Genomic DNA, 23,223 nt, shown 5'->3' on the forward strand with positions numbered 1-23,223 from the left:
ATCTCCCTCCCAATTCAAATGTAAAAGCTCCCCTCTTAACCTTTCTTGTGTAGGAGTAGCTGCTCACTGTTATTCAAACACTTGCTTTTCTCTTTCTTACAGACTTAACTCCAGCTTTACTCTTGTTATTTCTTGTGGCTAAACATTGCCAGGTGTTCAGTTAGGCTTTTGAAGGTCATTTCTTTTGTCCTTTTTCATGCTTAGGGATATAGGAGGTAAGAAAGGGTAATTCTTTAAACTTTTTTAAATCACCTTCAAAATATAGGAGGGAAAAGAGTTGCCCAGAATTTTGTTTTCCTCTTTCCTGGACTTACCTCAAAATATATCAAATGTGAATAAATTGAACTATGTATAATGTGATGTAAGTTTGTAAAAATCAAGGCACTTAGGGACGCCCAGGTGGCTCAGTTGGTTGAGCATCTGACTCTTGACTTCAGCTCAAGTCTTCGGATTGTGGGATTGAGCCCCACATCAGGCTTCGTGCTCAGTGCAGACTCTGCAGAGAGGTTCCCTCTCCCCCTCCCTCTCCCTCTGCCCCTTCCCCTTCTTGTGAACACACACTCTCTCTTCCCCCAGTCTCTAAAATAAATAATAAAATCTTTTTAAAATTAAAAAAAAATAAAGGCACTTACAAATAGCATAAATAGAGCATTTATTTTTAGATCATTTCTATGTATAGGAAGCCAACATGATGAAAAGAACACCTAGACTGAGAATCAGGAGTAATAAAATACTCAGAACTCATGTTTTGAACTGATGTTATGTAATCCTCATGCCTGTAATAATCACCTACAACAGTCCCCATTTTAAAGAGATGAGAAGGAGTGCCTGCCTGGCGCAGTCAGTTAAGTGTCCGACTCTTGGTTTCAGCTCAGGTCATGATCTCAGGGTCCTGGGATTGATCCCCAAGTTGGGCACCACGCTCAGTGTTGAGTTGGCTTGAGATTCTCTCTAAAATAAATTTTAAAATCTTTCTAAAAAATAAAAAAAAAAGATGAGAAGACTGAAATACAGAGCGGTTACATCCTTTTTCCAATTTATAAGTCATGGAATTGGGATTGGGATTTGAACTCAAATCCTGGGTTTAACAGTAACAAAGCCGTTGAATGACATTGTCAAGTCATTTCATCTCTGTTTTTTATAGTGATGCACAAGTAATCTTCACTGTTAATTCCCTCCCACACTATATAGAATACTGTAAAACTGTATACTTCTGGGGCAACTGGCCGGCTCAAGTCAGTGGAGCCTGCGACTCTTTTTTTTTTTTTTTTTTTTTAAGATTGTGTTTGTTTATTTGAGAGAGAGAGACAGAGAGAGAAGGGGGTGGGGCAGAGGGAGAGGGACAAGCAGACTCCCTGCTGAGTGCAGAGGCCATCCAGGCACCCCGAGCCTGCGACTCTTGATCTTGGGGTTGTGGTTTTAAGCCTCATGTTGGGTATAGAGATTACTTAAAAATAAAATCTTTAAAAAAAAAAAAGACACTACGTCTGTTAATACTAAAGAGAAACAAGTGGATTCTCTAAGACATGGATAGGCAGGAAATGCATATATATGTAGACCTTGTTTCTATTTCCGTGATAGAGGCCCATTAAGAAGCAGGCCATGAATTCTGGCTCCTTTAAAGGTCCCTGTAAGAATTTGTCATTTAATAAACTTAATTGATAAATTTGTCATGAACATAAGGCTTAGGAATGAAAGCATGAAACATTACATGTACATGGAAGACAGAGGATTTTATCCAGACTGTTGTGTTTAGAAATGAAATAGGGCCTTGATAAAGGATCTGATAAATGACTAACCATAAATTAATTAATAGTATAGTAACATACTAATTAATAATTTCCACTCTATCAAAGAAACAAAAATGATTTGGAGTTGTAAAATATAAATTTATCCACTCTTCTGTTGCTATCACCCCCCCCCTTTTTTTCCCAGTTAGAGCAACAAAGGCCCTGAAATAGCTGAGGTAGGAGATTGTCCTTGTGTCAGTAGGCTTCTCTGAAGATCATTGTCCTCTTAGAAATGTGACAAAATGTTACACAAGCTCTTTTTTTTTTTAAGATTTATTTGAGAGAGACCTCACACATGTGAGTGGGGGCAGGGGCAGAGGGAAAGAATCTCAAGTAGACTCCCTGCTGAGCAGGGAGCCCAACAACCTGGGGCTAGATCTCACGACCCACGAGATCATGACCTGAGCCAAAACCAAGCGTTGGACACTTAACCGACTGCACCACCCAGGCACCCCTATACAAGCTCTTTTTTTTCTTTTTTTTAAGATTCCATTTATTTATTTGGGGGGGGCCCACAAATACGAGCAGGGGGAGGGGCAGAGAGAGAAGCAGACTCCCCACTGAGCGCAAAGCCCAATGTAGGCCTCCATCCCAGGATCCCGAGATCATGACCTGAACCGAAGTCAGACTAACCAAATGAGCCACTGAGGCACCCCCCCACACAAGCACTTAATCACCATTTAACCATCATATGGCTTGAGCAATACGCTAAGCCACCTTCACCTGTGCTTGCTATAAGACATGGAAGACTTGGTGCTTCTGAATGCCAGTCTTAATAGCTACCTTGGTAGGATGAGAGCTAACGCTGCTTCTCTTGAAGCCTGAGTGTCAAAAAGCTTAATATAATTCCCAACAAAGTGTTAGCATGAGAGAGACTGTCATTAGTTAGTCCTGAAAAACTGCTCATATCTGAATGAAAGGTAATTGTGATGGCCCTTTTGACATTCCTGTGATTCAGGTTTGTAGAGAACCCCATGAGGCCTAAAGCAGTGAACTCAAACTTTATGAAAGTTTGATCCTTTGTATACTGCTATTAGTGAGCTCTCCCCCATAAGTCTGGTTCTGAGATTTAAAACTTGTGTGAGAAGGGAACCAACATTATTGCTTTCAATGGGTTTATTATATGTATTTGGCAATTTTGCGTGTGTTTTATTATTTAACCTTACAACAGCTTTGTGAGGTAGATACTATAGTCCTTGAGGAAACAGACTGAATATGTCCAAAATTAGGGTCTAAATTAAAATTTGAGTGTGATCAACTCCAAAGCTGCTACTCCTTGCATCAGATTCACTGCTTCTCCTCCAGTCTTCTGTTCCTCCATCAGGCTCAACAGTGGGCTTCCTAAATCATAGGACTAATCTACTGTTTTGTTCCTTTCTAGTCTCTGTTATATCAGTGCTCTTGTCCAACTCAATTATGTGCTTAGGCTCTCCTTGCCATAGGAAGTCACATTTGTTGAAAAAGTCAGAGTTTGTGCCTTGTGGGTCAGTTAGAAAAGAGAAGTCAGAAAAAAGGAAAAAGAAAAGTCAGGAATAAAGACAGTATTTCCATAAGCTTTGGAAAAGACCCCCAATGTAACAAAAGTCTTGTAGTTCCAGGACATCACCCACTTAATTATGTTGGGGAGGGCAGTTTTCTATATCAGATTGCCAGTGTATTTTAAATATTAAATTTTCAACTCTATTGAGGTATACTGAAGTATGCCAACAGCACATACTTAAAGGGTACAATTTGATCAGCTTTGACTTGTATACCCCTGTGAAACTGTCATCACAAGATAACATTTCCTATCTCCGAAAGTTTCCTAATGTAAAAATTGATTTTTAACTTTTACAAATTTGTTCACATAGCTATGCAAGTCTTAAGTGGCAAAAACATTAAGACTGACTGCAGTCTTAAAGGAGTGAGCATAGAGGGATAAGCAGGGAGGCCTTTGAATGCTTAAAAAAGACATCTTTTTTTAACCTGAAAGATTGTCTGAGAAAGAGTTCCTGGCATTTAGTAAAACTGTTCTTATTTTTTGGCATATAAGCTAGTTTTATCTTTATAATTTTCTTGTGAAATATTTTGATGCCCAATTAAAAATAGCCATAGAAAACCAAGTTGACCAAGGAAAAGAGAATATCTGAGCCAGTCATCTAGATAGAAGGTAAATAAAAACTTAGAAAATTATGTATGAAATCAAAACAGAAGGTGGAATCTTGGCAGATTTCTTACTCTCATGGGGAGATGTCAGGGCTTCCTGACCTGGGGAGGCCACGCCCTGGCAATTGTTTATCTCGGTAGCCATCTGTCTCTGCTAGGACTTGAAGGCTGTGGTAGGTTTATGAGGAGAAGGGAAAAAAGACAAGAATGTCTTTCCACAGAGGCCACTTGGTGAGAAGTGTGAGCAAGCCTGACTAGAACTTCTTTAGAGCTAGTAAAGAACTAAATGAACTACACCCTCAGTGTCCAGGGGGCGGTCAGTAAAAACCTTCTAGGGTGGCTCAGTCAGTTAAGCATCAGACTCTTGATTTCAGCTCAGGTCATGAACTCAGGGTCGTGAGATGGAGCCCCGTGTCTACTCGATGCTGAACATGGAGTCTGCTTGAGATTCTCTCCCCCCCCCCCACCTCTCCCCTCTGTGCATACATTTGCATGCTCTCTCTCTAAAATACCTATTTAAAAAAAAAAAAACCTGGAAAAAATGCCTATATTATCAACTTTTTTTTTTTTTAAGAGAGAGCACGTGGGGGCGGGGGGGAGGGGGCGGAGAGGGAGAAAGAATCTTAAGCAGGCTCTGTGCCCAGTATAGCCCTATGTGGGACTTAATCTCATGACCTGAGCCAAAATGAAGAGTCAGAGGTTTAACCAACTGAGCCACCCTGGTGCACCTATATTTATCAACTTTTAAAGTGGTTCTTTCCCTCTTGTGTTTGAACACACAGGCTTTCTTTCAGAAAAACTCTCCCATCTTATAACTATGCCCTGTTCACATATTCCTCTCAAATATGGCAGATGAGACAGTGATGGTAAATGTCCATTTTGTCACTACATTTGGTGGCCTTAGTCGCCATTTCCTTTTGCCTCATCTTCCAGTTCCTTCTTTGACCTTATATTATTCATATCACTGGCAGTTGTGTTGGTGGACTGCATTTAGACTGTTGGGTTTTTTTTTCTTTCTTTTTTAAGATTTTATTTATTTATTTGTCAGAGCAAGCACAAGCAGGGGGAGCAGCAGGCAGAAGGAGAAGCAGGCTCTCCACTGAGCCAGGAGCCCAATGCGGGACTTGATCCCAGGACCCTGGGATCATGACCTGAGCGGAAGGCAGACCCTTAACCTACTGAGCCACCCAGGCGTCCCTAGACTGTTGAGTTCTTGCTCCTTGTGATTCTTGTTTGGCTTTTCATCCCTCTAATATTTGTCCTCTGCCCCTTTTTTCCCCCATGTTCATTTTTCCCTTTTCCCATTCACCATATCACTAACCCAGGAACCAAGCCCTATGGTTTTATCCCTATGCTGTACATTTACTCCTTCAGGAATCCAATTAAAATTCACTCTCACTTGTTGTGTCTGCCCCTGGACAAGTTATTTCTCTCTGCTTCAGTTTTCTCATTTGCAAAATGAGTGTAAGAGACTGACCATAGAGGGCTATTGTGAGGATTAAATGTCAATGTATGCCAAGTGCTCAGAGCCAGAACTAGTAAGCTATCTTAAATGTTTGCTTTTATGTTCAGACTTGTACATTTGAGATTATTACTCTACAAGCTGCTTTTACCCTTTTCCGATACACTTTTTAAGTTACCTGCCCATAATTCAGTTGAAGTGTCTCACCGAACCTAAAGCAGTTAAAAACTAAGCAAAAAGCTTCTAACCCTAAATTCTCAGTCACTCTCATTTCCGATTTAGGTGATTCTTCTTTCCTTTTTGTTTTCCATCATATATAACCTATCGTTAGGTCTGAGTCTCTCAGATCCATTTCTTTCTGTTGCTGTAGTCAGGCAGTCATTTTAGCAGGTCCCCTTGATTCCAGTCATTCTCCCTTTATGCAAATGATAAAATAATCTTCAGGCTTTGTCTCTTGTTCACCTGGAACATTGCTTGGCATGTAACAGGCACTCAGTATTTGTTGGGTAAATGACTCATGTACTGTTATCAGCCACCTGTAGTAATTAACTGTAGTATGAAATCTAAACCCCTGAACCCTTCTATCAGGTTTTCACTATTGCTGTCAATCTAGTAATTTCACATCAATTCTCTAGTCACCTCAGCAAAACCACTTGCTATTTCCTACTTACCTTGTACTAATTCTTGTCCTCATATTATTCCTATTTCTTGAGATGCCCTTTATTTATTTATTTATTCATTAGAAGATTTTATTTATTTGACAGAGAGAGACACAGCGAGAGATGGAACACAAGCAGAGGGAGTGGCAGAGGGAGAAGCAGGCTTCCCGCGGAGCAAGGAGCCCGATGTGGGACTCGATCCCGGGACCCTGGGATCATGACCTGAGCCAAAGGCAGACGCCTAACGACTGAGCCACCCAGGCGCCCTGAGATGCCCTTTATTTTTATTCTGTGTCATGGCCAGAACACACTATTTCTACAGAATTTCTCCCTTTTTGCTCTACCAATGTTAGTCACTCTTCTGTTGTGTGATGTCTCAGCTTGTATTTGATTTTCAGTATATCAGTTTGTACTTAAAATCTCTGGTGGGTGTGCTAGATCTGCTTACCTCAGTTAGAAGTTTCTGGGGATCAAGAACAATGTTCTCTCTCTTATAACCTTTCCTCCCCAGAGCTAGTGATATGCCTTATCTCTTCCCTGTGTTTAGTAAGTATTCATGCAGCAACTCCATAGAGTGTGTGGAGTGGTCCTTATGAAGTCCTACAGAGCTTATATGTTAGCGATCACTATTAGCAGAGCAGTTTTGTCTTTACTGAAGAGATATGGGGCTAGTAAATGGTGGAAAATTGGGAGTATATTGTTGAAAGGGGTCTGGGCCTACAGAGGAGTCATTCTGCCCTGAGTAGGTAATTCTGGGATAATATTCAATTGTGGGTTATATTGTAAGCAAAGTTTGTTTTTGTTGACAATTTATGATCCCAGATATTTAATTCGGGGAGAGAGTAACCCATAAAACTATAGCTTGAAATGTAAATAAATCATATCTGACATCATGGTCTGGACTTTTGCCCTATTTAGTTATTCAGAGCATGTTTATAACTCATTATAATTTGACAAGTGAGGAAAAGAGTGAGTAAGCCAGAAAACTTCATGTTAAATAAAATGCAAGTTACCTTTTCCCAAAATTAATTAAAGTATGGGAGCTAAGCAATATGAAGTCTGGCTAGCTTATTTCCAGCATTATAGACATGAGCACTGCCTGAGCTGGAATAAGAAGATATGCCATCTACTGGCACCTCTTCCATGGAATTTTTATTCTCACCCATTTGAAATCTGAAAACTAAATTTCTAACTTGCCGGGCTGAAGGGCAAAGACTGCTTTCCAGGGAGGCCTGGCTGGCTGAGTTGGTAGAGCATGAGACTCTTGATCTCAGGATCGTGAATTTGAGCCCCATGTCGATGGCAGAGTGTACTTAAAAAAATAAATAAAACCTCTTCCTTTAGGGTATTATCTTAAAAAGAAAGAAAGGAATGAATGAATGAATGGGCAGATGGTAACTAAAATTAGTTTTAAGAAAAGAAGACTACTTTCCATTGTGATGAACGAGTGGGTATTCATATCTAGGAAGAGCGAAAGTGCCTAATAGATTGTATGTTTGTTTCGAGATGGACATGCACTCATGTTATAGCACACTCATAAAAGCTGCGATGTCATCTCTAGTCCTTTTCTAGAGAGGCTGCAAATGTCAGCTGTCTTTCAGTCCAGACATCATTCTGCTTGCAGTTTGACTGCTTTTGTTTACAGTCCTGTTATTTTATATCTGTCGTGGTACTGAAGATGAAGAAGCATATGCAAACCTGGTAACCACATTAGAGGTTTTCTTCTGTCTCATTTTGCTAATTGAGAAGGGTATTTCAGGTTAAAGAATATTGCTCAAGGTTGTGCAGCTAGTTAATAGCAAGGCTGGGAGTTTCATCTTGGTCTAGAGATTTCAAAGATAATGATTTAGAATGGTGCTTCTCTAAAAGAATATTTTTCTAGCAGAACATTGCCAGAACGTTGCTCTTGTACTTATCAGGCTGACCATACCATCACTGGGTCAGTGGGATATGTATCTGAGGTGTTTTCTTAATAGAGGGGATGTGTCTTTAGTGAACTCTTCACATTCTCTTTCCTTGTTCTCCTGGTGGCCAGCCCATCTGGAAGACACTAGTAGGTTTCTTTGCCTCAGGACTAGGCCATATAAATAGTGAAGTTAGCACAACTGACTATACCCCTGTTTATAAATAGCATTGGTACTGCAGCAAGATGGTTGCTAGTTAGGGACACAACTATGCTTAAAGTATATTTGTTTCTGCAGTGTCCTAGCATTCACATTAATTGGTGAACAACACAGAGGCTGTACGATATCTTTAAACCTAGAGGAAAGTGGAGATTGATGTGTTTTATGCTTGGTGACTGTTCCAGTCTCATATTGGGTGCCTTGTTTTTTCAGCCTATTGATAGTGACCACAAAGATCAGTTCATTAACTCATTGGTTCATGGATAACTATTTCTGTGTCCCAACCCCATACTTATTAGACTATATATGACTGTTTTGAATATGGTAGATGTTTTTGTTTTTTATCAGTCAACTGACATTAATGTTCCAGTTTGAGCAAAGGACATATTATGAATAACCTTGTAAGAAAGCATTCATTGTGTCCTTTCAAGCTTCCAAAGGGAAGTCCTGGTAATTATAATGCAGTTTATGCTTTATAAAAAAAAATCAGCCATTAATACCTTCTTTTAAACCATAAGTGCCTTTTTCTCTCCCCTGAGCTGTCTGGTTATAAACTTCATTACCCCTTTTATTCTTCCTTTTTAACCCATAGCTTCTCTGTAATAGATTGACCAGTTGGGGTTAAATACAACCCCTCAGTCATTTTTATGGTGATTGTGCTAATGAGATTCATCTATAAGCGAGGAGCCAGAGCAGCTGGTAGGCTTGTCTTCTCCAGTCTGTGGTCTCTTTGGATGAAGGACTTTTGGCTAAGTACTTAGGAAGTCCAGGCACTAAGGAAATTGCTCTGGAACACCGTGTTGTGGTGAATTAAGCTAAGGGATCTGTTTTTTGTGGTTGTTGTTAAGGTTACTGATTCATTTCTTGAAAAAGATATCCCAGTGCAATTTGAATATCCCCTTAATTTGGTCCAAGCATTAATAATAGTAAATATGAATTTTGTGTGCTTTCTTTTTCTTTATCATTTAATGAAAGTGTGAATGAGGTATGAAATGACTTAGAAAAGGTGAGGGAAAGGAGTTAGGGTCCTGGCTAAGGTAAAATTAGATAAACACTCAGTTGGTTATGGGCCTTAATGATGGACATTGCTAAAGCGGCTGGCAATGATTGACCTTATACTTTTTTTTCTCTACAGTGGCAAGCTAGCAAGAGCTTTGAGCATTTTGCAAAGTGAAAATAAAAATGTGTCATTTAGGGGCGCCTGGGTGGCTCAGTTGGTTAAGCGTCTGCCTTCGGCTTAGGTCATGATCCCGGGGTCCTGGGATCAAGTCCCGCATTGGGCTCCATGCTCAGTGGGGAGTCTGCTTCTCCCTCTGCCTGCCGCTCCCCCTGCTTGTGCTCGCTTGCACACGCGCTCTCTCTCTCTCTCTGACAGATAAATAAATAAATCTAAAAAAAAAAGTGTTCATTTAGATGAAACTCTTGTTCATATCTTCTCTTTCTGAAGGTGCACTCACAGAGTGCTATGATGAACTGGGCAACCGGTATCAGCTTCCAGTCTACTGCTTGGCACCACCAATTAACATGATAGAGGAAAAGAGCGACATAGAGACTCTGGATATTCCTGAGCCACCACCTAATTCTGGATATGAATGTCAGCTCCGTTTGCGCCTTTCCACAGGCAAAGACCTCAAACTTGTGGTCCGCAGCACAGACACTGTATACCACATGAAGAGGAGGCTACATGCAGCAGAAGGAGTGGAACCGAGTAGCCAGCGATGGTTCTTTTCTGGCAGACCTCTCACCGACAAAATGAAGTTGGAAGAGCTGAAGATCCCAAAGGACTATGTTGTACAAGTTATAATGAGCCAGCCTTTACAAAACCCAACACCAGTTGAGAACTGATTGGTCCTCCTGGCTGGTCCCAAGATCCCTCCCACTCCTTTTTATTGTCGTTGTCATTTCCTACTCTATGGCGTGAAATTTATTTTCACTGCTCTGAATTCCATATGAATGGATTTAGTTCTGAGGAATTACCAGTGAAAAATTCCATCTGTGATGGAGACCAACAAAAATAATTAATAAAACACAAAGAGCCAGCCTTTGAGACTCATGTAATTACAGTTTCTAATTTGAAAGGCAATTAAAAAATAGATAACCATTTATTTTAAAACACCCAACAACAATGTAACGACTGTATTTAAATGTTTGGACTGTAAATAGAATGTTACGTCCATGAAGAACAGCACCAAGCACCTTGTCAATACAGAATTTGAATATATATATATATATACACACATATATGTATGTATATATGTATATATATTCCTGAAAATATCAATAACAGTTACAAAATGAGCTTTTTAAAATGGAAACTGAGAAGAGCAGTATTTGAGGTTCACTTCTATTCTGGTCTGAATTCTTTGCTCAATTAATAATTAGCCATAAAGGAGTAGAGACTGGCAAATTGTGTTTCAGTATTGCTTTCCCCGTTCCCGTATCTTGAGCTCCTTACTTACATTCACACTAAATTTTGGTGCCTTCCAACACATTGGTGGCAGGTACCCTTCTGGAACACTAGGCAATAATTTAGTCAGTACAGTAAGATCTCTGATTTTCAGCTGATACTCAGTTGAAAAGTCTCTTGTCCTTTTGCTGCATAGCTATTTTGAAATGTCTGTATATCAAAGCTGTTTTTATATCCAGGCTTAGAGGGTCACTACTATATAATACCATCATTGATCTACCTACTCTGCTTGAGATTTTTCAGCGCATGCCCCCAAATGCACTGGGCCAGGGAATGTAAGAATCAAGGACAGGTGTTCCCACCCTAAGATAATACAGTCAATTCTCTCTTCTCTCCCAGTTTGCAGGAGGGGTGTAAGGAAAACCCGTTGTATCTGTGCATGGGAGAACTGTGCCTATTTTCAGTCTATTAGAAAAATGTCAACTCCTGATTTACTGGTCTGTTTATGGACATTACTTAAACATCAGCAGTGAGACCAAAAGATGAAACATTGCTTTATATGTTAGCTTTCCAGTTCACTGTTACCTCTACTTGTGGTGGATGACAGTTTTCCTCTCTCATCTTTCCTAGCAAAGAGTCAAATGAAGAGCCATCTGCAGATTAGATGAGAGGACTGAAAAATCTGGTGAGAGTACCTGATTCTCTAGTACTATGACTGGAATAAAGCTGCCAAGGGTTATATTTAATTTGGGGCCTTTGAAAAGTTAGTTCCAGAAAGGAGAGAGGGACTATCACAATCACTGTAGCCCTGAGACTCTGTGAGGTGGCAAAGTAGAGACAAGAAGGTACGTACACTGCTCTCAGCTGGGAAATAATCAGACCTCCACACCCATTTGGATGTGAAGCGCTATTAATTTTAATGGCAAAATGAAACTGCTAATTAGTTTAAATGTAAAGTTTAAAATGGTATTAAATTTCCTATAGCCTGATTAGATATAATATCTATAATTATAACTTACCCTGTCTCTGAGAGCTTTAACTGCTTCCCTTTCTTTATGCAATCATTTTAAAGATTGTGGCTATATTCAATTTAGGGTTGCTGATAATTGAATCTAAATTCAAGAGACAACAGCAACGTTAATTCCAAAGGAGTATTTTTATATTTGAAGGTGGAGGTTTGAGGGTATTTGAATATAATGCCCCTGTCATCAAAGAGTTTCTTTGTTCCTTGTGTGCCACATTGAATAGCAACAGCTCTCAAAGTTTGACAACTGGAAATGTGTTCAAACCTATTTTTCCTAAGTTAAATTGGGTGATATCATCAATAATCTATGGTTGCTAAGAAGTTTTTTTTTGTTTGTGTAGAATTTGAACTCTCTTAAGAATTTATTTTGTTTTAAAGGTACATATACTTCGCATAACGATTTTCTGGGCATGTTTAACTAACCTGGGTGAGAAAACCATGGTGCTGTTTAATGTAAATAGATTGATATAAGATTGGACCAATACTTGATGTGTACAATTTTAGTATGTAGGGTTTTTGTGCTTTTTTTAAAAAAAAATGTTCAATTTTTCTCTTTGTCTTGGCCTTTATTCTGGGTTTTTAATTGTTACGCTCTACATAAAGGTAATCTGCCTCATTCTAATAAAACCTCTAAAAAGGTTTTTCTTCTCTTTAAAAACTTACTTCAATAAATAACAAGTTCATTATCACCAGACTTAGGCTCTGCTGTGCCAAACCATACATGGTTATTTATAGATATGCTTTATCTTCCACATTGAAATCTTGGTCTAAAGTAGGCTATTGTTTTTTTTTCTTAAGGGTCATGCCATAAATCAGAACTCATAATTCAGTTTTCTAGAAACACTGAGCTCATTTCTTACCCATTTTGGATCAAAGTGGCAGGTTTTGATAATTTTTTATTTAAAATAGGTGATACATATGTATGATGGGCAAATCCAAAGATACCAAAGTGAAAAATCTCTCTCCACACCCCAGATGTAACAACTGTTACCAGTGTTTTGGGTATCTTGAAAGATACTCCAGCCCAGCAGTTCCTCAACTTGAGCATGCATCAAAATTACCTAGAAGTCATCTGAAAACACTGATTGCTAGACTTTTCTCCCAGGGGTTCCACATTAGTAGGTGTGAGTGGGCCCCAGTAATTTGGATTTCTGAGCAGTTCCAGGTGCTGCTGTGGCTGGTGTACAGAATCACACAGTGAGAACCACTGTTCTGGTGTACATTGAGTATATTCACCCACCCTACCCTGTTTTTTCCATAAATACATATGCTATTCACCTTGATTTCTCTCTTTTTTTTTTAAAGATTTATTTATTTATTTGAGAGAGAGAATGAGATAGAGAGAGAGAACATGAGAGAGGGGAGGGTCAGAGGGAGAAGCAGACTCCCTGCCGAGCAGGGAGCCCGATGCAGGACTCGATCCCGGGACTCCAGGATCATGACCTGAGCTGAAGGCAGTGGCTTAACCGACTGAGCCACCCAGGCGCCCCACCTTGATTTCTCTTTAAAATGATGAATCTTGGATCTGCGTAATTCCTTTTATGGCTACACCAGTCCTGCACTGTCTGGAGTACCAGTTATTTCAGACTTCACTTCGGTCAGTTTGACTACTTGGAATCTTGCTACTGTAAACCATGCTGCCGGGAAGTGTCCTTTTCTAGAGCTACATCATTGTGTCTGTGTACATCTAGAGAATGCACTCTTGAAGAGAGAATTGCTAGATCAATGAGTATACACATTGAGAGAGTAGATGCAAAATTGCCCTCCAAATAGATTTTCCCATCTTAAAACTATAGCAGTATGATTGCTCTTATTTTCTCATACATACTAACCAACATTTTGTTCTGACAGTCTAAGTGAAAATCTGTCCTGTGGTCTATCTTTATATATTTTCTTTGTAGTTTAGCATTTTAATGTATATTTTACGCCTTTTTTTTTTCCTGCAAATTGTCTGCTTATATTTCTGGGGCACTTTGGTCTTTATCCTCTTGATTTGTGAATACTATATTAAGGAAATTGGTCATTTTTCTATCATGTGTTACCATTTGTTTTTGGTTTTATGTAATTTACCATGTGCAAATTTTTAAGTTTTGCTTGGTTGGATTGATCAGATTTGTATTTTATGGCTTCAGGGTTTTCTTCTTTAAAAGGTTTTATCATTTCAGATTATAAAACTTTTTTCTCATGTTTTCAGTATTTCTTTTATGGCTTCAGTGTCTGGAGTTATTTTGGTGCAAGATAGAATAGCAGCCCAGATTTATTTATTTATTTATTCATTTGTTTTTGTAAATAGTTAGCTAATCCCACTTTTCCTGATACTACTTGTTGAATAATTTTTATTGGTCTTTTTCCCATTGATGTAGAAAAATCACTCTTATTTTATGATGCCTTTAAGACTATCCTTTTTTAACGGTCTTTTCTTATTAATTGAACAAATTAGAAAATATACCTGTGTCCACCTCAAATTCTCATATGCTATGATTTAGTATTTTGACTTACAGAAAAGAAGAAAAGAGAAGTGTGGCTGACAACCTCCCTTGCAGTAACTGTCTCCTGTGATTTCTGTTCTCTGGCTCTGTGGGGGCTGTTCATGTGGGCAACTGCCCATTTCGGCAGGTGTCAGCAGAGTTGATTTGGCCTTTTCTAGTCTTGGCCTTTGGCATGAGGCAAGTGATGATAATACATGAGAGCTAAGGACTAGTGGAAGAGAAATGATTTCACTTTGCTTAGCTTCCTCTAAAATTCTTTCCTCTTTATAGCTGATATAGATTGTGGTGCTGGCCTGAACCTCTATTGCTCTCTTCAGCCCAGCCTGCTAGTCACCTGCTCTGCAAGTGCAGCCCCTCTGCCCATTACTTCGGCCCCTGAACAAGGGCGCACTTTGCTGACCAAGGCATTCTAATGTAACTATGACATAGTAATACCATTGAGTGTTACCACCATCCAAAAAACACCTAAATGTACTTGGTCTAACTGAGCTCTACCTTGAGAGCACAGTGGATTAACTCACTGTTGAAATAATGAAACTTAATTGAAACATCTACACACATACCTACAAACACATTTTTAAAAATGTTAAATCTCGTAATGTAATTGAGGAAAAAAGTCCTGACGTAGACATTGACATTGTTTTCTGTGTTATACTTCTAGTCCCAAAAGAATGTCACTTTATACATGCTATTGAATTTTAGTTTTTACAGTTTCAGTTTGTGCCCATCCGAACTAAATGCTCAGTTTCCTGAGTCCATTCTAGAGCTGCCCAGTTTATGAAATACTAAGTATTTAAGTAGCTTTTTTTTTTTTTTAAAATCTATCCATTTATTTTAGAGAGAGAAAGAGCAGGGGGAAGGGTAGAGGGAGGGAAAAAGAATCCTCAAGCATGCTCCCCGCTGAGCGTGGAGCCTGACAGGACAGGGGCTCAATCCCAGGACCTGAAGCTCATGACCCCAGCCAAAATCAAGAGTCAGATGCTCAACTGACTGAGCCAGCCAGGCGCCCCTGAAAATACTCTTAAAAGGATTTTTAAAAATCTGATAGTTGGACCATGATACCTTTTGTAGTCACCCTGATGATTTCCAGGGAGAGGGGGGAAACTCATTCCTAAAACTTGAGTCATTTGATGTTCATTTTAAATTAAGTTGAAATAAATGAATAAATTATTTTAAAGTTTCATTTAAAATTTAGTCAGAATTACAACCTTTGCTACTTACTATCTTTGACTTTCCCTTCTCCCCCCTTGCCCCCATTCTGAAGCAATAAAAGGTACAGTATCTTCATTGCTTTAGAGACGGTGTCTGTAAAAAACATATATGCCATGGTTACTTTTTATATGTCTCAGGACTGTTGCCCTTGGAAAATGGGAAGGAAAAGCCTTTCTAAGACCTTGTTATAGTTTCTCCTCCCAGAACTATGCATAGGTCTTAGGGTGTCTGCCAGCAAAAGCCATCTAGGATTCCAGAAAAGAGGCAGAAACCTATCCCAAGATAAGCTTAATGGCGAGGCCCTTTGAAAGGATGATGGATTTCCAACTGTCATTTTCCAGCCAGAGAATACTAGTCTCTCAGTTCAATACTCTGTGTAGGTGTAGTAGTGTAGTACTTGTTTGCCAGAGGGTATTCTCCTTAGAGAACAGCTGCAAGCTTTCCACCAAATCAGAGGAGCAGAGGAGCACTGTTCTGAGGTGCTTTGTATCTTAAATATAGAGGGTTCGTAGTAATGAACATGACTCCTCTTCTTCCAAGTTTGACTTATGAACGACAACCTTAGACAAGCAGTATTCTTTTCTGTTGCACATTGACAGTGATTTTTGTTGGTTATTAGGTACCCTGGAACTCTGAATGCCTTATGGGCAGTCATATGGCATAACTGATCCTTAAGAAATTCTTGGTTTATAGTAAATGAGCTGTACCTCTTTAATTGCCAAACTTGTTCCTCAGAAGTTTATGGTAGAAGGAGATGTGGTAATCAGCATTATGCAGAAAGGATTTCTGAGCCAGTAAAATGCTGGCTTGAAACTTAAACAATTTGCTAAAACTGAAGTGAGTTACTCAGATCACTTGCTCTGAGCACAGGAATCTAATTGACCTTGAATTTGAATCATGGTTCTACCACTGGTATGCCATATATTTTTGGGAAAGGTTCTTAATTTCTCTGGGCCTCAATTTCTTCACCTGTAAATTCTGGATAATACTTGATTCACAGGGTTATGAGTATAACTTCATGCATCTAAAGCACCTGCCTAACCCATTGCAAGCACTTACTCAGTGGTAGTTGCCATCATTACTATCACAGTACAGACAGGTAGGGAGGATTCGCAAGTCTCATGCTAAAAACTTGGAAAATTAGGGGTTGGGGGGATGGGTTAGCCTGGTGATGGGTATTAAAGAGGGCATGTTCTGCGTGGAGCACTGGGTATTATGCACAAACAATGAATCATGGAACACTACATTAAAAACTAATGATGTAATGTATGGTGATTAACAATAAAAAAAACTTGGAAAATTATTCAAGGCATTAATTACACAAAATTAAAATTATACAAGGGCATGTAATAATTATTCTACCCTAGTAGATTGGTACAGTTGCTTGAGCACCTAACTTTGTAATTCAGGTCCTAGGAATAACACAGCTCCCATATCCCTAAAAGTCTGTTTCCCTTACAGGTAGAGGCACTTCACCATTTGCCAATTTGCAGTGTCTTGCATACAGGTGGTTTTAGCTTAAGGACTGAGAGAGTAGACAGGATTCTGAGCATGTTAGACCACTAGTGACAAATAGTGGGAAAGCATCACTGTCTTTCAGCTGTTTAGCTCCAAGACAGTGTTTGTAATTATTTAGATATACTTATGAATAGTGTTGGTCTGAAAAGCAGCAGCAGAATTGAGACATGTCCACAGAGAAAGTGGTTACTTCACATTTTATTATCGTGAGGTCAATAAGTTATTCAAGTTAAGAACCTGCTGATCGAAGAGCACTTACTTGAACCTTTCATGTGTGAAAGCCAATGTAAAAATATCCACTTAGACTTTCTAAATTTATTTTTAGACATGTTAACAGTTGTGATTACTTATAGTCTACTTTCAGATACATTTATTCCAAGAAACTGTTTGAGGCTCACATTAACGTGATGTAGCCTTTTCTTTTTGAGCAGATCCTTTTTGCCTTTATCTTTATCTTTCTCTGCTTTCTGCCTCTCCTGGTATTTGTCCATGGTGAAGATAGTAAACAGCTTAAATTCCTTGTAATTAAGACGCTTTTGTTGGGGGAAAGAAAGAAAAATTATTTCAGGAAGGATTTGATACTTTGTTTCAGATGACAGCAGGATTGTAATCATTTCCCATTTAAAAACTTGGAAACTTGAAGAGGCTCAGTAATGAGGACATAATTATAGTCTGATTGTAGTCTAGGAGCTGGGAACAGAGAGTCTACTGTAGACTCTAAAGCAACCATGGGTCACTTTCTTACTTCTGCTGCGTCCGGTCTAGACGCTTCAGGCTGGCACCTTCTACATAGTATGATCCATCTTTTTCAACCTTAGCTCCCACTTGCTTCCCCAACATAGACTTCCTCTCTTTTTTTTTTTTTTTTGATTAAAAAAAATTTTTAAGTACGCTCTATGCCCAATGTGGGGCTTGAACTCACAACCCTGAGATTAATAAGAGTCCTGTGCTCCACCACCTGAGCCAGCCAGGTGCCCCATACACTTGCTCTTTAAATAGGCAGAATCCAGGGCGCCTGGGTGGCTCCATTGGCTGAGCGACTGCCTCAGGTTGCGGTCCCGGAGTCCTGGGATCAAGTCCTACATTGGGGTCCCGGCTCAGCGGGGAGCCTGCTTCTCCCTCTGACCCTCTCCCCTTTCGTGCTGTTTCTCTCTCTCAAATAAATAAATAATATGTTAATAGGGCGCCTGGGTGGCTCAGTCGGTTAAGTGTCTGCCTTCGGCTCAGGTCATGATCCCAGGGTCCTGGGATCGAGCCCCGCATCGGGCTCCCCGCTCGGCGGGAAGCCTGCTTCTCCCTCTCCCACTCCCCCTGCTTGTGTTCCGTCTCTCACTGTGTCTCACTCTGTCAAATAAATAAATAAAATCTTTAAAAAATAATAATAATAAATAGGCAGAATCCAGGGTCTTCGCCAGAGTTGTTTTCTCTTAGGATTTTCTCATGTGTTCCCATCTAGACTTTCCTCCTTTCTATTTACTTAAATCTATAAACCCTTCTCCCCACGTCAACTCCTGCCATATTAATATATCTCCTTCTCTAAACTTCTAAACAAAATTTTCTTCTCTGAGCTTCTGTAATTTTGCATCCATCTCGTATGATATGATGCCTAGCTAGTCCTCTCTCTTCACAGGCCTGTAAATCTCCGGCTTTTTTGATCCCAGTGCCATGACGTGCTCAAGCAGGTTTTCCCCACCCTGTCTACAGTAGGGAGTAGGGCATTATCTCTGCCTTTGGACAGAGAGGCCGCCAGGTCACACTTAAGGAATCTGCACTTACACGGTCACCTGTGATGTCAAAGTCATGGTAGAGCTCTCTGAGGTCCTGTTTCTTGATATTGAAGAGAAAGTTGTACATGTGGAAGTTCTCTGCACCAATTCTCAGCTCCCCATCCAGGTCAAGCAGCTCAAAGACAGGCCGGGAATGGCGGAAGATAAATTGCTCTTCCAAGTGGTTCTTTTGAGAAAAATACATTATACAAGGAACAGTGTTGTTGGTGCTACTTTCTAAACTTGGGCTGCATGGGGCGCCTGGGTGGCTCAGTCGTTAAGCGTCTGCCTTCAGCTCAGGTCATGATCCCAGCGTCCTGGGATTGAGCCCCGCGTTGGGCTCCTTGCTCAGCGGGGAGCCTGCTTCTCCCTCTGCCTCTGCCTCTCCCCCTGCTTGTGCCCTCTCTCTCTGTCAAATGAATAGATCAAAATCTTTAAAAAAAAATAGTTTCTTAAAAAAAATTAATTGGGGTGCCTGGGTGGCTCACTTGTTAAGCATCTGCCTTCGGCTCAGGTCATAATCCCAGGGTCCTGGGATTGAGCTCTGCATCGGGCTCCCTGCTCAGTGGGAAGCCTGCTTCTCCCTCTCCCACTCCCTCTGCTTGTGTTCCCTCTCTCGCTGTGTCTCTTTGTCAAATAAATAAATAAAATCTTTAAAGAAAAAAAATAATTAAAAAAATAAACTTGGGCTGCATCAAGACTAGTATATTCATATTCATTTCCTAGAGAGCTAAAAGCAAAAGGCAAAATCCTAGAAGCTCAGGGTTGAAAGCCTTCTATGGTTAATGTATCAAGTCCTGCTTCAGCATCTGTATTTGAGGGGAACTGAAGCCACCTGTTGTGATCAATTCTGCTAGACAGAACCCTTGTCACTAGAACACATCTCCTTATATTCAGTGAGAATCTACTTGTGAAACATCATGGTAAGGTGATAAGATCCTGAAGACAGGTTTCCTTTCCAAGTGGGAAGTAGGTAAATACACAATGGAAGTGTGCATAGGATCAGGTAGGAACCCAAAGAAGAAAGCTTCTCATCTCCATCCTCCATCCCCTTCAGAAAATTCTCTGAGAAAAGTGATCCCTGAGAGAGTGAGGCACTTGGGATTCCTGGTGGCTCTTTAAGAAGGGCAAGGAAGGGCATGCCAAGGAGGAAAGTGATGGGGTGAGATCAGCCAGAAAGAGGATGAGGGAGGGCTTAAGATGGGCAGCAGGGGGAGTGAGGCTGGGTGGCCTGCAGATTTCTAGGTTAGAGACAGATCGTTTAGGAGCCACAAGTAGTTCTCTCCCCATTTTTTTTCCTTCCTGTTTTGAGTGACAGGAAGACAACTCTGATGCAGTCTTAATTCATGGCTACCCTTAGGAAGATGGTGGCGGCAGCCACACTCTATCTCCTCTGCCCCAGATCCTGACTTGTTACTCGCCTGTTGTGCCAGCAGGATGCAGACCAACATGTAGAACTGGTCAAAACCGATCTCGCCCATAGCGTTCCAGTCCAGCATGTTAAACACAATCATGATCTGTGTCCGGTTCCAGCTGGTCACGTGGTGAAGGAAGTGATAGAACAGCACATCTGTTAGGGTGGGGGCGGGGGGCGAAGAGATGGATTATTCGGAGACCATTCCAGATGCTGAACAAGCAGGAGCCACATAAACGGCAGCCCTGCTGGAAGCTTGCTGAGCCGCAATAGTCATGGTAACACTTGGTCTCTCGCTTCGTCACTATCCCTTCCACAATTCCTCAAACCAGCCATGTGTCAAGGCCCTGGGCCCAGATCTGTGGAGGATGAGACGGTGGGTTGGGCTCGGTTAAGGACACAGAGGTGTGTCCTTAAGCAATAACGGGCTCAGAGTACTCCTCAGACATGGAAGAGCTGAGTTCTCACTGGGGACCTCGGACACTTTCTTGGAGAAGCTGAATCTCACCTGGGTCTTTCACTTGAGATCATGAAAACAGGAGAAATTTAAAAATCATTCCTATAAAAGTATCAGTATTCCTCATGCTTATGTGAAGCACATGCATTTGGTGACGGGGGAAAGGAGCAATCATGGAGCGCCTTAGGGGCTAGGTGCTTTAGCTGCCACATTTCACTGAACCCCGACACCCCTCCAGGGAAAGTGGTATCACACCCTTTTATACTAAGCCTCAGATAGTAACTGGTCTATTTCAGTGCTTCTATGACTGTAATGGGCATACCATTCACTTGAGAATCTTGTAAAAATACAGATTCTGATTCATGAAACCTGATGTTGGACTGAGTCTACATTTCTCACAAGCTCCTTGCGATGTTGCTGCTGCTGGCTGGTGGACCCCACTGGAAGTGGCAGAGCTGGAATTCAGATGTCCTTCGGACACAGTCTTTCCTTCCCTATGCCCCACTAGTTATGAACACGTGGGAACAACACATTATATGTAACAGTGACCTTTGTGTAGTTGCTCCTTGAGAAATGTTGCAGTGTGGGACTTAGTAGCTACTTAGCAAATACTGCTGGTTCTGGCCCACTCAAGGTTCCCAAGCCTTAAGTCACTGCCTCCTTGAAGGCAAAACTTAAGGCTGTGCCTTCACGCTCTCATGGCACTGCCCAGTCCCTTGGTGACCAGAAGACAGGAGCATGACTTTACCTCTTGGGCTTTGCATCATCGCAGTGATTTAGTTACTAGGGAGACCAGACTTCTCAGCAAACATTCTGGTGAGACTATGAGTGTGGGCTTTGGAGTCAGGAAGCCCTGGGTTTGTCCCAGCTTTTCTGTTTACAGCCGGGTGCCCTTACAGTTGCCTTATCTAGGTCTCTGCTATTGCAAAGATTTGGTGACATTGTGTGTGAATCTATATGTAAAGAGAAAAACTGAGGCATGAAATTGTGAGAAAACGAAGGTGTCTTTTATCATTTTGTAAAGATTGCATAAGCTCATAAAAATATTTACGGAAGGGATGCCTGGGGGACGCAGTCGGTTGAGTGTCCAACTCTTGATTTTGGCTCCGGTCGTGATCTCAGGGTCTTGTGATCAAGCCCCACGTCTGGCTCCATGCTCAGCGGGGAGTCTGCTTGAGAGTCTCTCTCTCCCTCTCCCTGTGCCCTTCCCTTGCTCCTTCTCTCCTTTCTCTCTCTCTCTCTCAAATAAATAAATCTTTAAAAAAGAATCTTTATGGAAGACACACCTTATTCACAAATGACACTTCCTTCAGATCACAGTGAATGGATAGGATGCTTTATTTATGCCCAGTCCTTCAAAACAAAACAAACCCAAAAAAGCCTAAAGTATTTTAATTGATCTTCCATTAGTTTGTGCATTCAAAGGCAGGGTCAAGATGATCAACACTTTTTGGTTACTCTCAAGTACCAAAACTTAGAAGGGATCCTGCGGATCATTGATTCAAACCTCCCACTTGACAGATGAGAAATCTTGTTAGGAGGTCTTCAAGGGTTAATGCCTGAATGGGGCTCAGCCTCCAGGAATAATTATAATAATAACAAACACTTAGTAAGTTCTTACCATGTGCCAGGCATTGTGTTAACCATTTTCCACACATTATCTTATTTCATTCTTTTTTTTCCCCAACCATGAAGTGGGCTCTATTATGAGAAGCTTCATTTATGGATGAGGAAAATGACCCTTAAAGAGGATGATGACACACTCTCCGAATCACCAAAGGGCACCAGGGCACCCCCCGCCCCAAGCCTAGTGGCCTTCCCCTCCTCACTCAACTGCCCCCGGTCTCAAGTGTCCGTGGGTGATTTCTCTAGCTTCATTTAGAAGACAAAATACATATTTGTTAGTAAGGCAGTTTCTGGTTCTGCGAGTTTCCCTGCACATTAGTTAAAAGCCAGGTAACAACTCAGAGGAAGCCCTGCTGAACTCACTGACCGTTCAAGGTGTTGTTGTGGTGGACATCAAGAAGGTGAAAATACTCTAGCAAGGCCTTCACGTTCCTCACGGATAACAGGCAATACAACTTGTCCAGGTAGAGGTACCACAGAAACGACCCTTGCTTCAGTTTCATCGTGGCGCTCATTAGGGTGAAGGCTCTGGTGACCTGGAACAGAAGAGAGTTCTGCCTTGGAACTAGAATGTTGGACACAGAGAGGCTCTGGTAGCCAAGGCCTCCCTAGGCAACAACATCATGGGACGTTGCCGGTAAGACACTGAAATTGCTTCCTCCCAGTCCTCTGGCCTTGCTGTTAGGATCTATTATTATTATTATTATTTTTAATTTAATCTACTGAGAGAGAGAGCATGCATGAGCAGGGGTAGGCCAGAGGGAGAGAGAGAATGTCAAGCAGACTCCCTGCCGAGCACAGGGCCCAATATGGGACTCCATCTCACCACACTGAGATCCTGAGCTCAGCTGAAATCAAGAGTCGGACGCTTAACCGACTGAGCCACTTAGGCGCCCCATCAGGATTTGTTGTCTTAAGTCTCTTGTTAACTTGATTATTCCCCTGCCACTAAAATGGAACCAGTTCCAAACTGAACTCACAGACCGTTTAGAAATGAATGTGAGAACGCTCTCTCCTTACACATGGAAACCTGTGCTATGTGGCCAAAGTGCTTCTCAGAGAAGTATTTATAACCTAAATGCATTTATTAGAAAATAAGAAAAATTGAAAAATATATGAAAAAGTACTAAA

At 40.9% G+C, this 23,223-nt stretch overlaps 2 protein-coding genes across 2 annotated transcripts in view; one reads left to right on the forward strand and one right to left on the reverse strand.

The window, feature by feature from the left end:
* Positions 1-13,473, forward strand: part of UBTD2 (ubiquitin domain containing 2) — a 60,777-nt gene extending 47,304 nt beyond the window's left edge. Inside the window, exon 3 of the mRNA XM_028102841.2 lies at positions 9,627-13,473. Coding sequence (XP_027958642.1) covers positions 9,627-10,024 — 398 coding nt within the window. The 3' untranslated portion in view covers positions 10,025-13,473. The remainder of the gene's footprint in view (positions 1-9,626) is intronic.
* Positions 13,474-17,159: 3,686 nt separating this feature from the next.
* On the reverse strand, positions 17,160-22,595 carry EFCAB9 (EF-hand calcium binding domain 9). Its single transcript, XM_028102623.2, is given in 5 exon segments — positions 17,160-17,180; positions 17,183-17,362; positions 18,606-18,782; positions 20,017-20,165; positions 22,460-22,595. Coding segments are annotated over 5 exon segments (663 nt in total).
* Between the last annotated feature and the right edge of the window lie 628 nt (positions 22,596-23,223).

The sequence above is a fragment of the Eumetopias jubatus genome, unplaced genomic scaffold (genome assembly GCF_037043125.1).
Source record: "Eumetopias jubatus isolate StellerSeaLion01/CBP00866 unplaced genomic scaffold, mEumJub1_p1.0 scaffold_5, whole genome shotgun sequence".
Classification (NCBI taxonomy): Eukaryota; Metazoa; Chordata; class Mammalia; order Carnivora; family Otariidae; genus Eumetopias; species Eumetopias jubatus.